At 47.9% G+C, this 13,674-nt stretch overlaps 4 protein-coding genes across 4 annotated transcripts; 1 reads left to right on the forward strand and 3 right to left on the reverse strand.

Moving 5' to 3' along the window:
- Positions 1-411: 411 nt before the first annotated feature.
- On the reverse strand, positions 412-2,063 carry BKA67DRAFT_585174 (uncharacterized protein). The gene is made up of 3 exons (XM_046104191.1): positions 1,913-2,063; positions 1,603-1,793; positions 412-1,540 (listed from the first exon to the last, which is right to left on the reverse strand). Exons 2-3 carry the CDS (start codon positions 1,720-1,722, stop codon positions 554-556), a joined length of 1,107 nt encoding a protein of 368 aa, XP_045952005.1. The 5' UTR covers positions 1,723-1,793; positions 1,913-2,063; the 3' UTR covers positions 412-553.
- Positions 2,064-2,071: 8 nt separating this feature from the next.
- On the reverse strand, positions 2,072-3,998 carry BKA67DRAFT_613456 (NCS1 nucleoside transporter). The gene is made up of 3 exons (XM_046105411.1): positions 3,902-3,998; positions 3,529-3,842; positions 2,072-3,477 (listed from the first exon to the last, which is right to left on the reverse strand). The coding sequence occupies exons 1-3, from the start codon at positions 3,990-3,992 to the stop codon at positions 2,221-2,223; spliced, it is 1,662 nt and encodes a 553-aa protein (XP_045952006.1). The 5' UTR covers positions 3,993-3,998; the 3' UTR covers positions 2,072-2,220.
- A 682-nt stretch (positions 3,999-4,680) lies between these two features.
- Positions 4,681-5,955, reverse strand: BKA67DRAFT_631979 (transaldolase; the record flags this gene model as incomplete). Its single annotated transcript, XM_046105600.1, has 5 exons — positions 4,681-5,107; positions 5,163-5,394; positions 5,446-5,701; positions 5,779-5,822; positions 5,877-5,955. The coding sequence occupies 5 exons, from the start codon at positions 5,953-5,955 to the stop codon at positions 4,711-4,713; spliced, it is 1,008 nt and encodes a 335-aa protein (XP_045952007.1). The 3' UTR covers positions 4,681-4,710.
- A 1,458-nt stretch (positions 5,956-7,413) lies between these two features.
- On the forward strand, positions 7,414-12,398 carry BKA67DRAFT_651272 (uncharacterized protein; the record flags this gene model as incomplete). Its single annotated transcript, XM_046106064.1, has 4 exons — positions 7,414-8,011; positions 8,045-8,185; positions 8,244-9,833; positions 9,880-12,398. Exons 1-4 carry the CDS (start codon positions 7,549-7,551, stop codon positions 12,396-12,398), a joined length of 4,713 nt encoding a protein of 1,570 aa, XP_045952008.1. The 5' UTR covers positions 7,414-7,548.
- Between the last annotated feature and the right edge of the window lie 1,276 nt (positions 12,399-13,674).

The raw sequence follows: 13,674 nt of genomic DNA on the forward strand, positions 1-13,674 counted from the left end.
ATCAACGAACCAAGGTAGCGCAGATACGGAAGGAACAATACCGCTAATAGTTCAAGAGAAGGGACTAAATTGGTAAAGCTTGCGCCCGTGGGAAAACATTTGAAATTTTTCATAACACTGATCTGCTATGATCGGAGTTATTCTCAGGAGTTCAGATTTCTTGCAACCATTGGGGAGCCTTAAATTCTACCAAAGCCGGACCCGCACTCAGCACCGAACTCAATTTCCAACGCCGCTAAACCTTCAGTGCAATATATAAAAAATGTTTTACAAGGGAAGCCGTCATGGTGTAAATATGGAAAACGTTCGAGTCAGTCTTGCGAATGGTACCGCTAGGAGCGGCGAGGGCTTCGCAATGGGAGGCGCAATTTTGCGATGCTGTCAAGGTTATATGGCATATTCTACTTTTTTGACTTCCTCGTCGATTGGAGGTGCAACACAAACCTTAAGCTAGAAGCGACGATGTGGATAACATAAAGTTCTAAAGCTGTTTTAAGAATCACGTTCTTTGAGATTAGTTCTATCGAGTTGTTCAGGATTCCAGAACCTCGTATTAGAGCACCATCTGCTCTAACACAATTTGAATCTGAGTCCATCTCTGCAAGAGGAGTTCGCGCTGGTTGCACTGCCCAACGTGAAGATTGTTTATGTCGCTGATTCTTTCTGCGACTCGGCTTGCGTAAGGTATCAGTATCTTATGAAGCAGTGTCTTATCCGTCCTGTCAGGATATCCCGACGCATCATCGTCGTCACTGGCATTGTTCCACGTTCCTCTTTGCACATGCTCCATTAGTCGCAACACACGTCTTGTCCTAGGGCACGGCCCGTGTCCTCTCTGCAACTTCCAATTGCCCATGAGATTCATATTGCGGAGAGTTTCCGTGGTATCCTCGCTCAGATGTGGCAAAATAGCATCATCAATGCACACTTCGTCGTAGGGATTCTCTGTCAATATAAATCCGTACTCAGCTAGAAGGAAGTCATTGGGATGTTCTCCATACGAGTTATTGACTTCTTCACCAGTAGCGTACACCTTAGCCGTTGTGAGAGTGTACTCATCAGCATCGTATAATACTTGACATCCGGTCTCGGCATGGTTCAGAAGGTCGGCTATGGGGAGCAGGGCTAATCTTTCTTCCCACTCGTACTTCTCCGTTTCGGGTGTCAGGTGGTAGAAAGTTCTCGAATTGATGATAAGCCACGATTCTAGGTACTCATGATACACCATGGTCGGGAAAGCTTCATGGACGACTTTCCATTGTGACTGTATCTTCGCCCGCTGCTTGGCAACCAAGTCGATTGCCGGCCGCGGCAAAAGGGCTTGCAACTGCTCTGGCCATAACAGTGGAATACAATCTTTAAAGTCATTTAAATTTGGAAGTAGGGCCCGCCATGGCGCTGCAACATCATTGAGAGTCAAATCAATAGCCAGAAAACTGTGTATGGACCATAAAGCCGGTAATTTCTGGACAATGGAGCATGGAACCGAATTGAGACTGCGCATCACATTTGTCGGCACGGTCAAAACAACCTCACCGGCCTACAAGACAGGTTAGAAACTACTTGTTATCAACGATCTTTTTTTTTTTTTTCCTGGCTTACCTCGATGCGGCGCTCCGCCACAACCCCAGTTCCCCGGCCTGGAATACTGACTGGCTTGATGCCGTTCATATTGACTCCCCCTTCAGCAGCCCATTGGAGCAACGTATCGAGCCTGTGCATGTTCTGACGAGGGATTAAGTTATCACAACTGGAAAGCTCAAGTAAAGTGTCCGAATCGGGAGGTTGTGTCACTGAGATGGAACGTAAGAGATTGTGAAGACAATGTAGTGAGTCAACAACTCTGCAGCTATCTTAGCTGAGCGCCTTGCTGAGAACTAGACTAACCGTAGGTTAATTAGGTTAGACTAACCTTATAGTTGTACAGTAGTACGTATGGATTAGGGACTTTACAGTACAGCACGGATCTGTAGGTACAGACGGATGGTGCTTAACACGGGAAGAAGGCTCCAACTGCGGGGTACTTATCCCAGGCACAGCCTCGAGGCCAGCTTCCATTCTCCAAGATTCTTTGACTTTTATGTATTACCGATCATAACCAGATCCATGACGTATTATGAACATTCCATGGTACCATTATGCAGTCGACTCTTTTCTAGTCTAGGCCGAACTCAGGCCGCCGATCTCGATCTTATTCTAGCAGTGGCACCGGTACAATAATTAATCCCGCACTGGGCTATCGCCAACTTTCACTGCGGACGGTTCAATGGTCTTCTCGTTATCAATTCCAGATACGTCTTCTGAGCCCGTGTCCCGAGGGTATGCCTCGATCGCCACGCCCTGTAGATCCCATATCGTATCCTTCAATATGGTCTCCTTGGCCGGAAATACGTAGCTGAACGCTGTGTATAGAATGACGGATGTGAGGAAGCCGAAGAGCCAATTGAAGCTGTAGAGGTTTTTCGTCCCATCACTAATTTGCACAGCTGGCGCGCCGCTGATGCTGTAACCCAGTCCAGGCAGGAGAGGCGCAACTGGAACCAAGAAAGCAAGAGCAGCACGCCAATTGCAGCCACCAACAAACTTGTAACGACCATGCGGGTTATACAAGGCCGGAATATCGATATGCTGCTTCTTGATGAGCCAGTAATCCGCTATCATGATACCCGCCATCGGTCCGAGAAAGATTGCGTAGCCCCCCATGAACGCAAGGAACGTCTCAGCAGAGTCCAGGATCTTCCACGGCACAAGCACCCAACCAGCAATGACTGCTGCTATCATGCAGCCTCGTCTGATGTTTATCCAGCGTGGAAACAGAACAGTCAAATCGTTCGCAGCACTAATGGAATTTGCCGTGATGTTGGTGCCAACTTGGGCAACATACCACGACAGGGCTGCAAAGAAGGCCGCACATCGACCACCCGCGCCGTAGTCGAGCCAAATCGCCACAATGTCCAAAGGGTTCCAGAGATACTCGCCGCTGAACACTTTACTGGCAGAGGTCGTTACTATTCCCAGCACGCCGCACAGAGTGAAGATGATGGGGATGAAGGGAAGTTGGACGACTTGCCCCTTCGCTGATTTGGCGTATCTTGTGAAGTCTGGGATGTTGACTGCGAGTGTCGACCATTGTCCCGTCACCGCCGACATACAGGACAACCAAAGCCATGGGTACTGGGATCTTTCAACGGTCGCCTGCAGTGCAAATATGTTACCGCCCCCTCCAGCCTCTTTGATGCACCATCCCATGGTGGCGATGGCCGCCACGGGTGCCGCCACGAGCTTGACGACAAAGATCGGCTTGAGCTTGGTAGGGTGAATTAGGAGAAGCGGCAATTGAATGATCCAGAACAAGAAATAAGAAATCATCCCGACTGTTGTGATGCCAGCTGAATCTGGGAGTATATTTGGTATGTCATTGTACGAGGGCGCCCAAGCTCGCAGCATCACTGTGACACAGTAGGCCCCATTGACTGACTACGATAGTTAGCTAGTCGCCAACACCATGCTTCTAGATATGGTGCTTACCTGAATACCCAACCAGAACATGGCCAGAATAGCACGGCTCACGATGCAGAAGTATCGCAGATAATAGCCGAAGCTACTGGCACTGACGACAGAGAATGGGACGTGGAGCTTGGCACCGATTGCGCCGTTGAGTACCATTGGAACGGCGACACAAAGATTACCGACGATCATAATAGGTATCGCCTCTCGCCAGCTGAGCCCGACTGCGAGTATGGAAGATGCGGTCTGCCACGTACCGAGATTGATTGTGTCGGTAGCCCAATAAGCCATAATGGTCCATATCGTCCACGTTTGATCATCGACAGGCGTTGGGTCTCATTCAAATGTCAGCTAGAGTGACTTTAAAATACAATTATCACGATGCAAGACGTACCCATGTCACGGTTGGTTCGGACATATTCAGGCGCCAGAGCTCCAGTCTGTCTGGGAATCTCCCATGCGTGCAATGACGTGCATCTTTTCATCAGTTTTGTTATAGATGCCTTCCCCATATTTGCCGCGGGGCGCAACAATAGCTTTCAATGCGAAATTAATCCAGAGTTGTACAATGACTTGTTCAAGTCAAGTCGGCAGTCCACGACCGAAACGCTGGGTGTACATGCTTATATACATGTATGCCTGAACCATGCGCCTGCAGACTAGCTTCCATGTATGGTGGTGCGCATCGGACCTGACGCGAGAGTTGTACATTTACCATGACCGCATGCTGCTCGTTATCACATTTCACACGATGCACGAGATGATAGCAAGCCATTTGACTAGGATGAGCAAGCAGACCAATCCGGCTCGACCATGATCTACACTTCGCTAGTCGCAGCGTGGCTTTCAGCAGGGGGCGTAGCCAATTGAACACGAGACTGTTATCGGCAAGCTGGTCCCAGTGTAATCTTTGCTGATGTCGAATGACAGAATGGGTAACTGCTATTAGTAAAGCTATTATTTCTGTAATTGAAAAACTGGTATCAAGCTGCAAGCTGATAAGAGGAGAGACACCGTTGCGAACAGCACGCAATTGTTAATACCTAAGTTGAACGAACCCCATACGGCGACTGTGGTCTACTGATTTTGGCTCTGTCTACTCATATAAGCACGATGCTTACTCGCACCACCATGATTAAAGCTTCAACATCACAATTCAGGCAGATTCCCCCCCCCCCCCCCAAAATAAAAGAAAATCGCACCTCAAACAGCTCGTGCCAAGCCTTCCAACCCATCCTGCTTTTCACAGAATATGTTGATGGCTTGGATATTCTTGCCTTCACTGCGACCATCCTCGCTGCGAGTGAAAGCCAAGCGCCAAGCGCCCTCATCCTTCAGAATTGAACTATAGTCGCTGAAAGGTTTCTGGTTGATCTTTGCGAAAACAGAACCCGTGTCACCTCCCCACAGATTGGCAGGGGTTTCAGCCAACTTGATCAATAGAGGTGGCGATATGGTAATATGGTGCGCTCCAGCCAGCATCATGACCTCTTCGATGCTTGTGAGACTGGCTGGCAGCACCTGCGTCTTGCTTCCAACCTTCTCATAAAAGGCTTGTGCCTCGCCACAAAAGCTGAACGCTTTGAACTCATCAACGTATCTGAAAAATTATCGTCAGCATTGTGCCATTCTTCTAAGATCTTGAATTATCTAACCCTGGTTCAAAGTGCACGCGCAGCTCGTTAATATAAGGAGCAATATATGTGCAACCTGCGTCGGATGCTAGCGCTGCTTGTTCCATGCAGAACATAGTCGTCGCCAAGGTAGTGATACCCTCGGCCTCTAGGACACGGCATGCCTGAAGTCCTTCCCATGTGGATGGGATTTTGATGCACACTCTTTTGCTGTCATAAGAGGGGTCAAGGTCTTTGAAGGTTTGGACAATGCCTGCAGCGTATCAGTTTCGTGCATTTGTTTGACAGAACTGATCTTTCTCACGTCTTGCATTTGCGATGGTCTTCTGAATGTCATAGGAGTACTTGGGGTTGGTTTGAATGTGGGAGTATCCACTCAAGTGAGGCACAATTCGTAGCGCAAGCTTGACCATCATGCATTCAACAGCGAGTTCGGCTCCCTCAAGGTTAGTATATGCATCTCGCTTTGATCTGGCGTATTCAACCGACTCTTTGATCAACTGAGCATGAACCGGTGTGTTGTTGCCATCCAAACGTGTAAGCTCATGGTATGCGATTGCCTACCGAACTGTTGGTCCTGTACAGGATATCATGCGGGACGATACTAAACGGAGATGATGCAAAATAGCTCTCTTACTTGGTTTGAAGTGCAATCAATGAAAGGTCCTAGCGACTTTGGTACTGTTTGAATAGTATGTTAGACCTAGCTCTCTAATGTTTCATCCAGGCGCTCACCTAGATCATCGAAAGTATCACAGTCGACTAATGAACGGCTTCGCAGAACGTCTAAGAGCGTGGTATTGTCGGAAGTCATTATCCAAGAATGAGCCTGTGCTACCTTATGGTCCAAATAAGAATTTTACAAATTTGGTATTGACATACGAGGGAAAAGCGAGGTTCGAGACAGACTAGCCCAGACAATTTCATTCGTAACACGAAGCTCAGTTCCATTTCACGGCACATGATGCTCGTCGCCGATTCTCCGCCGACATGTGCCCTGTGTGCTACAACTGGCAATTCGTAGCGCTAACCACAACATAATGCGGGGAAGATGTGCCCTTTTGCAGATGCCGTTGCCGCTCGCTTCCAACTTTTACGCTTTCATCACAACGGTGCTCGACAGCTGTGGCTCTTCTGCTGAGGGCTCGAATTACCTCGTGATTGTACCATGCACTACTCATGTCCGTGCATGAAGGTACCCTTGAAGTACGGTTGGTGAGCAGCGGTATGAAAGCTGGAAAACATGTCAAGGGGTGAAGACGACGGTGGATATTGATGCAGGCTTGGCGTTGGGGGAGGATAATATGCTGTAGCATACAGATCTTTACTACCATACGAGCTAGCTCCGGTGGTCCCACAGGCCTGGCTGGCCAGTGGATTTGCTTGACCAGGTACGACCTCTTTCAACTGTCGCTCTTCCCAAATCTAATTATATATAGCGTCTATATGCCCGCTCATCTCAATGGAGAGAGACGTGATTACGACATTACTCCCATAAAGTTGAAGTTCTGTACAGCAGCTGGTGCAGTTGCGATAGAGACATCGAAGTGGCAACGAGATGGCCCTCGATGTCTAGTCCCCATTAGTCAATACATTTAGTCAAGTCCTCCCTTGACAGCTGAACACAGCGACATCACTGCGATAGGTCAACAACTACTCTGGTTCCCCTACGCAATCTTGATTCCACGGCTTCGTAATTTTGGATTAGCGCGATTAAAGGAGCTTTTCTGTTGACGCTTTCGTTAAAGAATTGTGCTCTTGAAGTCTGCTTTCGTCCCCTTTGCATCACGATTTTTGCGGAATGGGGCATATCTCTAGTGCAATACCATTGGCACCGTGCCAGCAGCCGAACAGTTTTTGTATTGTAATCTCAGTGTGCATGGATTCTGTTGTCTCACAATTGCTGGCGCCTGAGCGACTTGATCACCGGCTCCGTATCGGCAGTTGTTGCGGCCTACGTAGATATTTTGTTCGGCATCTCAACGTCTCTTTGAGGCCATAAATATTGCGCTCATCGGCACAATGAACTAGCTCTCTGAAGTTACTAGTACACTACTTATAGCTCAAAATTGATCAAGATGAACATGGACCAATCAGCCTGCTTAGCCTTTGTTGTAAGGTCTTCACGGGCCAGAACCAAAGGCACCCCAGGGATGAAAGGCAGGGTGGAATGCTATTCATTAATTCCGCATGCTTAGTCTTAAGAATGTTCGGTTTGCTGATGAGTTATTAGGGAAGCTCTCTACTTTCAGAAATTACCTCTCCGTCGAGACATTCTTTGTTTTCTTACCCTTTGTTACCCCCTTCTCTACTTTCCCTGAGTTCTGAACTTCGTTCTTTGCACAAACCTTTTCGCGATGTCGAATGATTAGAGCTGTGACTACTACTCAACGCTCAAGGTCGCAACATGATAGCACCTTTTGTTGCATCTAGGAAAAGATCGTATAGCAGGCTGCGCAAAGTTGTCATTACCACTACCACATCTCAATCGCCCGATATAAGCTCTACTGGAGGTAGTGTTCCACAGGAACACTTGAATATGGAAAATTCTGCACCATCGTCGGAGAAGAACAAGACAAATCCGCCACTGGATAAATCCTACAAGAAAGTTCCGCAACAGGATCGGTGGAATCTGGAAATTACGCCGCTAGATCCAAACTTCGTGTTGATGGAACGATACTTCAATAGGCAACTCAGAGACCAACACCAGGATGTGACTCAGATCCTTGAAGATCATTTTGAGGCATCAGAGATTGAGCAATTCGTTCCAACGCATAAGGAGCCGTTGTCACAGTGGCAAGAGGACAACAAGAGCCAGTTCCTAAAGCTTTTATCAACCAGCTTCAAAGACAAGATTCCGTCACTTCCCTGTAAGATGACAATGTTGTACTTTGGTCTGCCAGTCGCGCCCATGAAGAGGGCACCCTTAGAAAGCCAGCCTCCCACCGATCTGTCAGCTCGTGAGCACGAAATGCAGGAAGATCGTTACGACCCTTTGTCATTTTTAGATGAGTACGCCCCACAAAGGACCACTCAGAATGAAGGTCAGTGCATAGCCTCCATGACTACTTTCTTTTCATTCAACTGACCCGCCAATCGCAGATGGCCCCCAAGCAATTGATGATTCTCTAGGCCTTCGTGGTGGAGCCCTAGACGAAAATGGGACTGAAATGCTGCTTTCAGATATTGATGAGGAAGAATCATCAATTCAATGGGAAGCACATGCTAACAGTCAACTCACCACCATGCCCCGAGGTGGTGTATTATCATATGATGAGCTGCCTGAGCATGCTCATTTGATCGCCGATGAGCTGCAAAACGATACATTAGCACACAAGACTTCCGTCCACCTTTACGGTCGTCAGGGATTCACCGGGACTGGTCCAAGTTGGGCCGATTTTGTTCGAGCAGTCACCTGGCTTCTCGGCAAAGAGACTGAATTGCAAAGCAACCCACATGCGGAGGTGAACCTGGCTATAGATTTGTTTGAGGAGAAGTTTGGCGGTAAACCATCACATCTGCTAAGTCAGGAGGGAACGTTTTACCTGGACCCGGAAAGATATAACCAACATCCAGACAATGAGCTGCTTGACTTTGTAACGAAGGAAATGAATCTCCTGCACAAAACAACAGCAGACCGCTTCTGCTTTGTGCGTTTAGCTCGGGACAAACGACCAACAACTTATCGACCTGATGGCCACGTACCGGTAGTCCACTTACATAGGGATGATATAGCGCAGCGTCCAACTGTATATACTAGACTAACCTCGGCACCTACGGATCAGAACGTACCAAGCCAATATTCCACCGAGTTCAATAGAGCAGTTGCACAACTTCTGCAGACTACGTCAAGGCACCAGTATTTGAATCTAAGCTATGGAAACATCAAGAATACTTCATTCCAAATTTACGCTGGTCAGGAACCGCCGCCAGACATTCTTGACGCATTAACAACGAATTTTGAGGATACAAGTAGGTTCGGTTCAATTCATATCGACCTCGAACGAGTCGGACAGGACCATATTCCCCTGCTAACTGAGAGGCGAATTGACGGAGCTGTGGATGACACTGGCATGGCCCTACTCCTAGATAAGTGTATGATAACTCAGTTTCATCATATTGCTCAAGCGATTTGTACATACTGTATTGATGGACGATACACGGCGAGCACAGTCAAATCTGCGGAGCTGTATCTTCCATATTGGGGTTTCCTGGACCAAACCGTCGATCCAGTCGTGTGCCATTTTGAGAATGGGTTCCCTGTGTCTAACGATGGCCAATGGATAAGCCGAGTAAATCGATTCAAATCCGAGAAGAATGGAGATGTGTTCAACAACGGCTTTGCTGTATGGGGTCGGGCCGTCTACAGCGAGTACGTCTTAGAAGTCAACGATGTTGACACGGCAAAACACCCAAGTCATACTATGAAGAACCTACTCGACTTGGATCTAGCATCTTTCAAGCTCACAATCTCAACCCACCTCCTTCCCAACAAATATGATACTTATGATCGAAATATGACTTTGAGGTTGTTCACGGGCGACGAAGACACATTCTATTATGTGATTCGCTTCGAAACAACTGAGCAAGAATGGTGTCGCATCAGGAGAAGCATTGCTTCCAGCAAAGTTCGCGTCGAAATGCCCATTAATAACGACTTTAAGTATAGCTACGAGGAAGAGACTCGATGGGGTGAGTATTACTAGATGATTCAATAGAAGCGTACTAACAGTATCAGATGTTGATCCTGATTCCTACTGGGGACCATGCTACGACAACCTGCATGGCCATAATCATGTAACAGCAGTCGAGAGTGTCCAGACTGGCAAAATTTTACCAATATCTGCATATGTCCCTAAGGTGGCCAAAGAACGAAGCGCAAGTGGAACGACCGCCACGGCTATGCGCGAACAGGCTTTATGGAAAACACCCTCAACATTTGCGAATCCGTTCAGGCCCACGATTCCTGTGAATGCTCCGCCAAAAGAACCGATGCTTCGAGTCGGGCCCCGTGTCCCGGCAATCACTATGGGTCTTAGAACACCAAATGAGATGGCAAACATTGAAGATGAGGTACACAAGCTCCGCGGTTTGATCCTACGACGCACGAGAGATTGTCCTTACGAAGATTGCGGCAGTGTATTCGAATATGACGACTGCGCCACCCTTGATCTGCATCTCAGAGAAGAACATACTAAATTACGATGTCCTTTCTGTCATATTAAAGGTGATCATAGCCAAGCGACAGAAGGAGCTCTGTACGCCATAGATCAAACGTCTGCCCTAAAGCACTTATATCAGGAACACGGAGAGGATATTATCAATCAACCCGATGTCGCCGCAGCCAACGTCGGCAGCAATTTCATTCCTAAAGTCGTTCGAGATAACACTGACCGCAATGAGATTGTTGCTGGTTATAAACACTGTGATCGATGCGGCCGGGATAACACTGCATGTCACGGCACAGAGGATCGTGAGAATCATGCTGAAAAACGTCTCAATGGTGTGAGCCCGGATAAGCGGATATATTATTGCGTTTGTTGTGCCACGGCGTACTATGAAAACACTACCGGCTGCGAGAATGTAGAATGCATTGGAAAGACGGGTACCGTTGACACACCACCAGATATTTGCTGTAGAAACTGTGGCCTGTTGTGGTCTGGCCTCGCCAAAGACCACATCCAACAGCACAAAGTTGTCTGCAAACCGCTGGGTGGCAACGAAGGAGACTTCTGTTCATTCTGCGGCACAAGAACAGCAGGTATGGATCACATGCAGAGGGCCTCCCATGCAGAACACTGCCAACAGCGGCCGCGACCTAACAAACGGAATTGTCCGCACACTAATTGTGGACAGCAGCTCCGGACACCAGTGGAGGTCGTGAGACATCTAAAGCACGCGAAGGATCACGACTCTACACGATGTCTCTGGTGTGAGCAAGACTTCCCGGCTGAAGACCATCCCTGGACTGACCAAGTCAAAGCGCAACACTTTGCAGGTCATATGGGCGCTCACGCACAGATTCCCGGGCTCAGCACGGCTGACGTCGTCGATGTTGAGGAGTTGAAGTGTCCAGGATTCGTGGACTGTGGCGTTGTTGTGAGCCACATGACTGATGATCAATTCGTGCAGCATTTCCTTCAAGCCCATAACAACATGTTCCAATTCCACTACCCCAACGGGCAACTCATCCCCAAGACTGAGATTTCCAAGATCAGTTCTACGCGAATGTCTCAGAGAGCCACAAGCTCAAGTCCGTCTTACCCAAGTCGGGGTGACTTACGAGCACCGGGTTCCAACAAGGGAAGAAGAAAGGAACCTACGGGGTCAACTCAGGCACGAGATACGTTGCGAACAGGGAGGACACCCAAAGATATGGGCTCGGCATCAAGTTTCGATTCACGGCTCAACAACTTAAGCAATATAAAGCCCGTGGAGATACCTAGCGATGAGGATCATGATACGGGGGATGGCTTGGGTGACGTCCCCGTGGGAGGCTCAGGTAGCAAAGGCAAGTCGAAGCATCGCAGCTTTGGTGCTACCAGTCCAACCTTTCGCAGGCTAAGTTTTAAAAATGAGCCGGAAGGGGAAGTCGAAGATCAGGCTGATCAGAAGGATGGCGTGCCTGAGAATTTCTCAATGTTACAGCTCGGCATGACGGCTCTTCCTCCCGCCTTAAAATCGCCAACAGAGCCAAACTTCTCCCTGAAGAGATCTCGAACGCTTAGTAGGGACTCTATCGCCGGCTCTAAAGTCAATGTGCCTCTGCCAAAGAGATTCAAAAAATATCATTCAACCAGCCAAGAGTCAATACCCACTATGAGTATGGCAGGTGTAGACAATTCAAAAGGCAAGGTCAGGGCCACCCCCAAACCCCGGGCCAATAGGGCTCCGACACCTACTTCCGAACCTGCCCCGCCGGCAACCCCTAATGTGACCAATATTACCCGCAAGAGTGCTCGATCCCCGAAGCCGATCAAGCGTCTGGCATACGATGGCTGCGAGGAAGGGGAGAGTGATGAGGAAGAGGCCGGTGATGGCGCCACCGTGGCCAAGCCTGTCAAGACCCGTGCTAAGGCGGCAGTAAAAGTTCCAGCGAAAGTCCCAACAAAGGCCGCAGTCAAGACGCCTGCAAAGACTCCGGCCAAGAGGGGACGTAAGAAGGCCAGCCAGGATATTGAGACCTTGCCATCCATGAAAATTGTTCCTGTAGTTGACAATAATGCAACAACAACGCGACAGCCGAGGTTCAAGTAGGGAAGCTACATTATCATGTTCTATTGGGTATCAGAAAACAAATCAAGTACCACACAAGGCAAAAGGGCTGAAACAGTTGGCATACCAAGACATTCGTTCTGAGTTTTCATTCGTTTGCAACAAGTTTTGGACAGTTTTTGACAGTGTTTACGTATAGACTTATTCACTTCTCGTGTATATAGGTTTTGATACTCTACTATTAATTTAAGCTCATTTTTCCTGACTGAACCCTCTCTTTAGTGAAGCACCTCCAGTCGCATTTGTCTTTTCATGAGTCGTGATGCGTCTAGACGTAGTGGAGGTCGGAGTGTGAATTTAATCGTTTTTTTGACATCATTTTACGATTTTAGAAGTAAGACCATTAAAACGTATTAGTGAGACTACTGCTAACACTGAAATCGCATTAACCAGACACATGATGAGCAGAGGACGTCATCTCGGTATTAGCGGCTGCATATGATCTGGCGTTTAAGAGTGCTGTCACCTTTATTGCAAACCTAGGTTCAACGAGGGTGTCTCGCAAATTGGTTCGGAGAATTTGCGGACGTTTGAGTTATTATCTGCAATGTTTCTCGACCACAGAATTTTAAATCTTGAATACAATAAATTTTTCCTGTGCACTCGACAGCGAATGGAACATAGTCTCCTGACAATCGTTAATCTTGTTTGACCTCAATATGACCGGTGGCCAAATGGATGGGAGACTACAGTGCGATACTATACATTCATATAACTAGAGCCCCCGTCGGCTATTCCAGTGCACTAGACCTTTGTTTGGGTTTCGACCTTTCTGTTATTGTTCATTTGTGCCTCAGATCCCCTTCCTCTGTCTTTCGTTTTTCTGTCTTGTCACTGCATTTGAACTTCTTTCTCCAGGCACAGGACTGTCCGAGAACATTGTTGCTGTTGCTTATATAAAACACGGCGTAGCCGCCTCAGTATAACGAGACACGTAACCAGAGTGAAAGCATTGATATCGGGTTTGACCTTAATCTGCACCTTCCGTATGTTTATCATCATGTGTCTGAAGCTCTTCCTAGCGCTCGTATATGGTCGTACTGTTCGACCCTCCGCATTCGCGACATGGAAAAAGGTAGCGATAGCCAATGAAGGCGGGGTTTTGCACTGTTGTGGACGCAGCCTGGTCTGCTAAGTAGACAATATTGGAGCCTCTCCGACCATCAGCACCTTGAACAGAATTTTGATTGGAACGCATAATTTGTGGGTTCTGATATGACTGTATTACGTTTAACTGCCTGCAATTTGGGGTACAGGC

The sequence above is a fragment of the Truncatella angustata genome, assembly GCF_020726525.1.
Source record: "Truncatella angustata strain MPI-SDFR-AT-0073 chromosome Unknown BKA67scaffold_11, whole genome shotgun sequence".
Lineage (NCBI taxonomy): Eukaryota > Fungi > Ascomycota > Sordariomycetes > Amphisphaeriales > Sporocadaceae > Truncatella > Truncatella angustata.

What these genes read in the sequence shown, in the direction of transcription:
- BKA67DRAFT_613456 (XM_046105411.1), bottom strand. Translation starts at nt 3,992, where the DNA reads ATGAAAAGATGCACGTCATTGCACGCATGGGAGATTCCCAGACAGACT. An exon ending in CCGAACCAACCGTGACATGG is followed by an intron (nt 3,843 to 3,901) that starts GTACGTCTTGCA and finishes CATTTGAATGAG; the next exon opens with ACCCAACGCCTGTCGATGAT. An exon ending in TGTTCTGGTTGGGTATTCAG is followed by an intron (nt 3,478 to 3,528) that starts GTAAGCACCATA and finishes TAACTATCGTAG; the next exon opens with TCAGTCAATGGGGCCTACTG.
- BKA67DRAFT_585174 (XM_046104191.1), bottom strand. Translation starts at nt 1,722, where the DNA reads ATGCACAGGCTCGATACGTTGCTCCAATGGGCTGCTGAAGGGGGAGTC. An exon ending in TGGCGGAGCGCCGCATCGAG is followed by an intron (nt 1,541 to 1,602) that starts GTAAGCCAGGAA and finishes CCTGTCTTGTAG; the next exon opens with GCCGGTGAGGTTGTTTTGAC.